Here is a 9,301-nt window from a genome sequence, read left to right as displayed (position 1 = left end):
AGACCCAGGACACGCTGGAGGGACTATGTCTCTCAGCTGGCCTGGGAACGCCTTGGCATTCCCCCGGAGGAGCTGGAGGAAGTGTCTGGAGAGAGGGAAGTCTGGGCATCTTTGCTTAGACTGCTGCCCCTGCGACCCGGTCCCGGATAAGCGGAGGAAAATGGATGGATGGATTAACACAGATGATCGCTAACTATATTAGCCCCACTGAGTCACAACATGCCATAAACATGCAGCACTTTGTCCTGACTCTGGATAATTAGCTGGCTGTGGCTAACTGATAACAGATTCCATTAACGAGAGGGACAGACTGAAAAAACAAACAAAAAAAGATTAATCAGAGCTCTGCTGCAAAGTCTTATTAGTAACAGGTACATAATATTTGCAATGAATCCCGGGTGCTCTACCATCTGACCTATAGAACCACTTAATGATTGAAAAATGTCAAAAACCTCTGTACCATGCCCAACTACTAGGTTCTTAAAGTTTTTTTTATACATATAAAATCAAATGCAACAAATATATACACAATCTGTAAACGGTGCAAACTAAATCAGAACATTCATATTCATTAAAACAAAGGAAAAGCCTAAAAATAGCTTATATAATGCAAGTTCACAAATGATGGTGAAACAAAAGCCTTAAAGTCTTTGAACTCAAAACTAAACTGTCTCAGGATTCAAGGGTGGACACAAGAAGCATCCACCCATCACTACTTACAGCCAAGATTTCATACAATAAAAGGAATTCCATGACAAGAGTATTAACCTGAATATCTTTGGAGGGAAAGTGTATGAAGAGAGGGTCAAGTGGTTCAGGTATACTGCGTCTGTTTTTGATCCTTTCCAACAGTGGGAGGACAATGTTCCAGTAGTGGACACTGCGGCCAACATAATCCTTCTGGTCATAGTACGAGTTCACTCCATCACCCTGGGTTATTAAACAAACATACACAACTCGATATCAACTAGAGAAGGTGAGCCAGCCACATTAGTCTAGAGAGAATCTCACTAGGTGAGATGAACAGTTCATGCACTTTTCATAGAAGTAGTTTATTCAGCTGGTACAAATTCTACAATAAAACCAATGAAAACAAAGAAGCAACATGTGGCTGTTTGGACATCTTAATCACATTTAGCAGTGGTAAAAAGAAGCAGGTGTGAAGTGGTACCTGTGCTGCATGATTAGGCACAGCTGCCACCCACATCGCAATTTAATCAAGTTTCAAATGAAGGAAGCTGAATGTTTTATGTATTCATATTGATAATCATGGATCACATACATCTCTCTATATCTTGTTCTGTCTCAAGAGTGCCATAATGTGATTTTCATCCTGTTACATATTACCCAGCCTACAAATCATCAAAAGTAGTATGTGGAGCACTGACACTGCATAAAGACACAGCAAGAACTTGTCTAATGTAACTTGATGCTTGATGATAATTGTCAATAATAATTTTAAAGCAGGACTCTAAAAATACACTCAAAGGACTGTAACAGTATCAGTATTATTATTCCTGATCCCAAGACTCTCAGAATTTTGTGGGTGGTGTATGTGGGTGTGTGTGTGTGTGTGTGTGTGTGTGTGTGTGTGTGTGTGTGTGTGTGTGTGTACCGTCTGGCTGAGACACTGAGCCCAGTGGATGGCCAGTGCTGGTTGAAGCCCATGTTTTTCTCTAGCCCTCAGAGTGTTCAGTCTATGCTGCACAACCATCCGCAGCTTGGCTGACATCCCAGAACTATGAGATGACATGAAAAACAGGGAATATTAGGACTCACCATTAATTACACTGAAATGAGCTTGTACTTTGGTGTTTTGACAGTGACAGTGTTCATTCTGTGAGCCATAAAACTTTGATTTGACAGGCACAACACATAATTATTCTGTATTTGCATAATACTCTAATGCCATCTCAGTAGCTGTGCATCTAGGAGCAAGTACGCAACACTGAATGCAATGCAATAGTGGCCTGAACATTAGTACTGTATCAATATTACTGAGAAAAACATTTCCCTGTATAATTTGCTTGTATTACTGCAGATACACCCGCTACAAACAACATTTGATATACGTCTGTATAATCACTAAAATGTAAACCTCTATTTGACATTGTGTCACTACAATGCCACCAAAAACCATGGGCTATATATTTTCATACACCTTAGTTCTGGAGCCAGTTATTACAACTGCGATACCTGACTGAAATAACTGTCTCTGGCTGTCATGACCTAGTTTCAGAGACAGGGCATGAGGGGCAAAGAGGAGTGGTGGGAGAAGAGGAGGTGATACCGCTAGAGTTTGACTCTCATTTTGCCCTCAACAGTCATAAATTAGAGGAAGAGGTTAGTTAATACAGCTTTAAGTATCAGACTACTGCAAACAGTCAGACAAGAAGGTGTTTAAGAACTTTAAGCAATCATGTCAGATGTGAACAAAACTGGCAAATATACTGTGTTTAACCAAGGTTTGTTACATTACTGCTGATGGATTTTAATTTTTTTTCTCCTGTGTCTAATCCGGATTTCAGCAGTCTTGAGACTCACGCAGCTTGTTTGTGAATGAGGCTGTAAATGGCATCCCACCACTCCCGCTGTCTGTCAGTGGTCAAGAGGCGAAGTAGGGGAAGGGGGAGGCAGCGAGGCTCGTAAAGCAACTGCTGTTGTTGGAGGGTCACTCCACTGCTGATCTTCGCTGTCTCCTGGAGCTGACAGTGGCTACAGAAGATCACACCATGTAAAAACACCTGGAAGGAAAAAAACAAGACATGAAAAAAAAGAGACCTAGCTATAAAATATGCTATAAAAAATGCACAGATTGCAGTTGTCTTGGCTGATTCCGATTTTTGTCTGACCTGCCGATATCAGTTTTCTAAGAACTGTAATTGACAGCATACAGACATTTTTGTAACTTTTCTTTAAAGACAAATTCAACTGTAATAAAAATAAAACTATTAGTTTTACATTTTCATCTTTCTCACTCTTGTTCAAACCTCCAACTAAAAATGTACTTCACCAAATATAAAATGGGTGCAACATGTAAAAGAAACAGAACCGTGTCTGTTACATCAGTCCTATTGAGCAGTTATTTTTAAAGAGTGTGCAGTTTGTATTTGCTGTGGGTTGGATACACCATACATATACGTACATTTCACCTGTAGCCAGGAATTCCCTCAATGTATATTTGTCTGAGTTTTGTACATCGTTTTCCTTCGCCGAGGTGGTTCTGTAGGCTTCTATGTGTGCTGTTTGTATACTAATGTATGAGTGAACAGGTGCCTGGTACAGACATGAGCCTCACTCGAGGTGCAAGCGAAATGCTAGATGGCGCACGTGCGACTCTTTTGGTCTGTGCCGCCTCATGCATGACATGGACTGTCATACCTCTAAATCTGATCAGCGGAAAATTTGAAATCTAAGAGTGATCAGCCAGTCACTGGGCAAGGATGCCCACACTGAAAAACAGCCATTTCCAATCTCCACCAATCAAATCAAATTTATCTATATAGCACTTAAAAAAAAAATCCATACTGTCATTGGGCAGAATAAAATCACAATAAATAACTATGCATCAATCAGTGCATCTCTAGCTACAACTGTCACACATACAAACACATTAGTGCCAAACAATTCACATATCCAAGCAAATCTGGCAGGCTAAATGTATCTACAAGCAGCAGGTCCAAAGAACAAGCAAAACTCCCATTAGGCATACAGGTACAATATGGACTCCTCCCACCAGGAGTTTGATCATTACTGACACATTTTTATTGCAAGAGTTTTATATTTGACTACAGACCTTGGTTTCAAATTTGTGTAATTTTAACATGTTTTTCTTCAGTTTGTGTTTTAACATGTTTTGCTGTGAAGCACTTTGAGCACCCTTGGGTGTTGTAAAGCGCCATATAAACAATTAAATTAAAATAGTTTCAAGCCAATCAATTTTCCTGAAATGCAGACATGTTCACTCTTTGCTCACAAGTACATGCTTTTTGTTAATTACATGCTCACCAATGGCTTTAAACCGGTGATAAAACAATGCTACATTCTACCAATTTGGAGTCTTTGAAAGCTCTAGCGTACTTACTAAAGATTATATTATTAAATCTTTTCTGTGTTGTTAAACTCCTAAGATGTCCTGAACACTGAAGATTAGCTAAATATATATCTGAAGACTTCAACTGAAAGTTTCATCCTGTGTTAAGTGACCCCATCAAACCAGCCAGCATAATTCCTTTTACCTCCAAGTCCAGCAAGCAGATGGATTCCGGTGCATTGGTGTCCAGTTTGGAGGTTTCCAGGGTAAGCCTAGGAAATAGCTGTGACAGCCAGTCACGAAGGGCTGGTCTTTGGCTCAAAAAAGTCCACTGGAGCCCCAACCAGCTCAGATGTTGCAAATCACCACCATGCAGCAGGATGGAGCCTGGAGGATGCACAAAAGTTGCAATACCACAATTGTATTTTTCCTGCCACTACATGGAAAAACAACTGTAGTTAAAAGTTTTATCAACTCTAATACAAGATCTGTTGCATATATAAATAATTTCTACAATGTAGAATTAATCCAGCTAAGATACATCTAAATGCTGATTACAATCATTTAAACAGAAAGACTCAATTTTAGCTAAAGAAAATGGAAACCTTCTGCAATATGTTAAAAATTTTCAAAATAAGATGAAAGCGGACCTGAAATGAAAAACAACAACACACAAATAACTGTAGAGCTCTTCATGCTAATTTAGTGCTCTGTCAGATTATTGGTTTTGTACCAGTGTCACATTTGGCCAGCTGAGAGAGATCTGGAGCCACGGTGTTTATGGAATGAATGTCATCATTGGCAATAAATGAAGATCCCGTGGGGGCCTGGGGTCCAAACAGGAGTTCAAATAAGGAGTCCTGACCGCTACGGTTTCCAAATGCCTCCACCACCTAAACACAGAAAACTAAATGATCAGTTTATCAATATAGTCTGTGCCTGATATGGGGAATACAAGTCAGAAATGATTAAAGTTAGTGTTAGGCTGTTAACTGGCTATAACCTTTAACTAAAGTGACTCACAACACAGGGACAAACCTCTCTGATCAAGGTGGGTGGATCAGAGCTCAAATTGAGCAACATGTGTCCGGCCTGACTCTGCCGATCGTTGGCCAGCAGCTCCAGATGTTGTGGGGCTGACTGGTCTCTTTTAGTCACTTTAGGCTTTGGTCTGGGGACCTTGTAAAAGGCAAACAAATTTAACATTATTCACAAGTTGTGTATAGTCAAAAGTTCCTCATGTTGATGGCCTCTGTAAATGGAAACTAAGAAAACTAAAAAAACAAAGACTGATACTTTGTGTTAGTTGGTGTGTACCTCATATGCCAGCAGGTAGCACAGTGCAGCCAGATCAATGACGGCCCTCCAGGTCTGTTGACGGTTCTGAGCCAGCTTCAAGAGAAGTGTGGCAGCATGCAGGTAGAGGTGACCTCTCATCTCCACAAACGTCTCACAAAGATCATCTGTGTGACAGCCTGCAATGCTGCTCATTGTCTGCATAGCTTGGTCAAAGCTGCGCACATACACATAAACACAGGTTGAACATATAGCAGTTTCCCCCAGTTATGGTTTAGTGGAGTAAATGGAATCAAACAGTCAACTAGAATGTGGGGAAAACAAACCTACAGATCTAACACACTATGTTCTGATTTGTAAAAAAAAAAATCTAACTAAAGGCTCACACTACCAATAATTCAGAAGTTAGGAACGCTCCCATACCTGGATGATCACAATGCAAATTTTTATAAAAAACAATGTTGTATGCATTCTGTATGCAAACAGATTTCATTTAACACATAAGGAAACTGAGTTTTGGGACAAATTGCTCCCAAATCCAAAATAAAGTCAATTTTAGACTCAGATCTGAATTTGTCGACACAGAGAGCATATTCAACACCACAGGACCTCAACCTGACCTACCCTCTGAGTGCATCAAGGCTCGGCTGCACAGTGCTCTCAGACAGTGTGATTCTCAGCAGGCTGCAGTGTGCCAATAGCAACTCCCTCTGGAGACGCCGACATGCCTTTTCATTGCTGGATACACTAGGTTGTGCCAGATACTCCTGAACAAAAAAGGTCATCCATTTTTAGAACTATTTTGGAGGTCAGATTATAAGAAGCTTTCAAAAAGCCATACAGATTCTACCCTATCAAAAATATTATACAGTCACCACTGCCCTTCAGCATTTGTGTCCATGCTGACCTGCAATGTGCGCACCACCACTGTATACCAGTCCAGGCTGCGGCTCAGCATGCCCCTTTTCTCAGCAGCCAAGCAATGCTTGACAGCCTCTTCCAGCTGACCATCCTGACAGAAAAGCTGGACCAGCTTCACGTTTACATGTGCGTCAGCTGGCCTTGTTGCCAGCTCAGCCTGGAGGAGGTCAAACAGGAGGTTCCAACCCTGCTGACCCTGACGACTCAACAGACGCTCCTACATAGAATGGCAAAGACAAACCAAAATAGGTCAGAGGGTATCCTTTTCACTTTTAGTTGTGCCTCCTTCCTGGACTGCATGACATGACTGACATGGAAAATCCTATACATGAAAAGTTACAAAATTAAAGGCAAGGATTGCAGAGTGTAAAGTGTGGCATCAGACGACGTCAACAGTTTACAAAGGCAGTGCATTGTGGATCTTTTACTAGAGATTCAGAAGAAAAGCAGCCTCACCTTCAAATTGAAAACTGCAGGGTTTCCTGGCAGCAGCTTTGCAGCTTTGTCCACCCAGAACTCTGCTCTGCTGTCACAGTCCTCCTTACTGACCAGTAACTCAGCCACCTTCAGTACCAGGTCCCTCTGGGTTGGGTTCAAATCCACTGACCGCTACAGACACACAAAGTAGTGAAGACATACTAGGGTCAGTATTAACAAAAAAAAGCCTACAGCGATGATCAATCCATATGCTAAAGCTCTCAAAATATGAGGTGGGAAAGAAAGACCAATAAGATGGATAATGCATTTATAAATAAGTAAAATAGGAAGCATTATATTCTCCATATATAAGACCAGCAGGTTGCATAGACTGCACAGACTGTAAAATCTGCTAATGCAAATTTGAAATTATGGGCTAAATAATGATGACTTGACCTCAGTGTCATTTTATCAGTACAAGACAGTTTCTCTTTGATTTCATTTCTATAACAAATCCTATTATGTAAATTACATACATGAGCAAATGTTTGTGTCCCTATTTTGTGATAAAACAAAACCCAACACCTCCTCCTCCTCCTCCTTTTCACACTTGTAATTAAATGTGTCTTTTATTTTAATTTAGACAAATGTTTAATTTGATCAAGTCTGGGGCTGTTTTTATTTTAAATGCAAACTGTTGTTTGAGATAGGTGATGCATCAGTTAACAAGTCAGTTGTGGTAATGCAGGTGTGAATGGCATTTTGTCAAACGCTGTAACTGCTACTGCATTCAAGTGTGCCAAGACCTCTTTTTCTACCTGCAAGAAAAAACTATTTCACATAATCCTTTTCATAATGTTTGTTATTGTTCATTTTCTGGATCTGTAAAGAAAGAAAACATATCGGTGGACGATGACTATTAATTCTTGAATGCCAGAGTGAACTGAATGCACCACCACTTTAGAAAACACAATAGAGAGAGCAATACATGTTCACATTGATGGTTTCCCTAGTGTTTCTCAAAACAAATTTCCAGCCTTTGCAACTTTCACATTCCTTGTAACTGACTCCAAAGAAGATAGGAAACGTCCAAAACTTTTATCACATGAAATAGAAAATGGTCAACAGGACAGTAATTACGCCTACATTCAGAGCACATACATACTGCTCTGCCACAACATTAAAACCACCTGCCTAATATTATGTAGGTCTCCCTCATGCCACCAGAACAGCTCTGACCCATTGAGGTGTGAACTCCACAAGAACTCTGAAGATGTCCCCTGGTATCTGACACCAAGTTGCAAAGTAGGGCTTCCATGGATCAGACCTGTTATTCTAGCACATTCCACAGATGCTCTATCAAATTGAGGTCTTAGAAATGTGGAGGCTGAAGCAACACCCTGCACTCTGTCATGTTCCTCAACCCATTCCTGAGCCATTTTTGCAGTGTGATAAGATGCATTACCCTGCTGAAAGAGGCCACTGACATCAGGGAATACTGCTGTCATGAAGGGGTGTACCGGGTCTGATCCCCAGTGGAATCAAACTAGTCGGGCTAGCCTTTGCTCTCCACACACATCAATAAGCCTTGAGCACCAATGACCCTGTCATCAGTTCACCAGGTGTCCTTTCTGGGACCACTTATGGTAGGTACTTGCCACTGCATACCAGAAACCCCACAAGACCTGCCTTTTTGGAGATACTCATACCCAGTCAATTAGCCAAAATCTGGCCCTGTTCACTTGCTGACAAAAGCTGTCTGTCCACCAGAAGGTGCCTGATACTTTTTATTCCCAGAGACTAAAGTCCAAGAACCCTCCTCAGGGTAAAAGTTTCTTGAGCGCACTGTGATTTGCATTTCCACAGCAGGGCCGAAGTTCTGGGATGATTAAACAAATTGGCTCACTGACTTAAAAGCACAACAGTCGGCAGCAGGATTGTAAGAATGCCATATGTAAAATGCTCACTATGGTTAACAAATACCACTGGTGGAGGACAGATTGCAGGCAAAGCTGAAATGATCACTCTTCTGCAAATCTATTCTCATTTAGCAGTTTTTTAAACTCACCAAGGTTTTATTGCACTACAGTAATGAGCATAGGAATAACTCCAAGTAATGCGTCGCTTCAGCCAATGGTTCCATGGATTAACTTAGCAAGAAACATTCAACACCTGGTGCCTGTCCATGTTAACATTACGGTTGTTTACTTAACGCAGGTTAACCACTCTCAAAGGTCAAGTCACACACCACTAAAGAAGTTGGATGATCATCACAAAACAGGACAGAGAAGGCACTGCAGCTCACAGGAGGGTAGCTGTTAGCTAGCTACATAGGTGGTCACTGCAGTGACAATGTGACTCTAACCTTATCCCAGCCCTGACCACTGATGGAGGAGCCAAGGGAAAGTGTTTAACAGGGTAGAAACATCCTGGTGGGATGCACTTTGACATAATACCACCGTTTTACAGTCAATTTCTTGCATTTTCCATCCTTATGAACAACTCCTCCTTGAACCGCCACCTTATTGTGGTGGAGGGGTTTGAGTACCCGAGTAATCCTAGGAGCTATGTTGTCAGGGGCTATATGCCCCTGGTAGGGTTTCCCAAGGCAAACAGGTCCTGGGTGACGGGTCA

At 41.2% G+C, this 9,301-nt stretch overlaps 1 protein-coding gene across 1 annotated transcript in view; it reads right to left on the bottom strand.

The window, feature by feature from the left end:
* The window catches only part of ranbp2 (RAN binding protein 2), a 29,723-nt gene that overhangs the window by 16,121 nt on the left and 4,301 nt on the right, over nucleotides 1–9,301 (bottom strand). The window contains exons 4-13 of the mRNA XM_020614465.1: nucleotides 6,707–6,859; nucleotides 6,237–6,467; nucleotides 5,954–6,096; nucleotides 5,351–5,546; nucleotides 5,072–5,212; nucleotides 4,767–4,926; nucleotides 4,239–4,420; nucleotides 2,545–2,744; nucleotides 1,616–1,739; nucleotides 769–930 (exon numbers count right to left, since the gene is read on the bottom strand). Of these exons, the coding sequence (XP_020470121.1) occupies nucleotides 769–930; nucleotides 1,616–1,739; nucleotides 2,545–2,744; nucleotides 4,239–4,420; nucleotides 4,767–4,926; nucleotides 5,072–5,212; nucleotides 5,351–5,546; nucleotides 5,954–6,096; nucleotides 6,237–6,467; nucleotides 6,707–6,859 (1,692 nt within the window). The remainder of the gene's footprint in view (nucleotides 1–768; nucleotides 931–1,615; nucleotides 1,740–2,544; nucleotides 2,745–4,238; nucleotides 4,421–4,766; nucleotides 4,927–5,071; nucleotides 5,213–5,350; nucleotides 5,547–5,953; nucleotides 6,097–6,236; nucleotides 6,468–6,706; nucleotides 6,860–9,301) is intronic.

The sequence above is a fragment of the Monopterus albus genome, unplaced genomic scaffold (assembly GCF_001952655.1).
Source record: "Monopterus albus unplaced genomic scaffold, M_albus_1.0 scaffold146.1, whole genome shotgun sequence".
Lineage (NCBI taxonomy): Eukaryota > Metazoa > Chordata > Actinopteri > Synbranchiformes > Synbranchidae > Monopterus > Monopterus albus.
The sequence above is the reverse complement of the archived record's forward strand: the minus strand, read 5'-3'. Positions and strand labels throughout refer to the sequence as shown.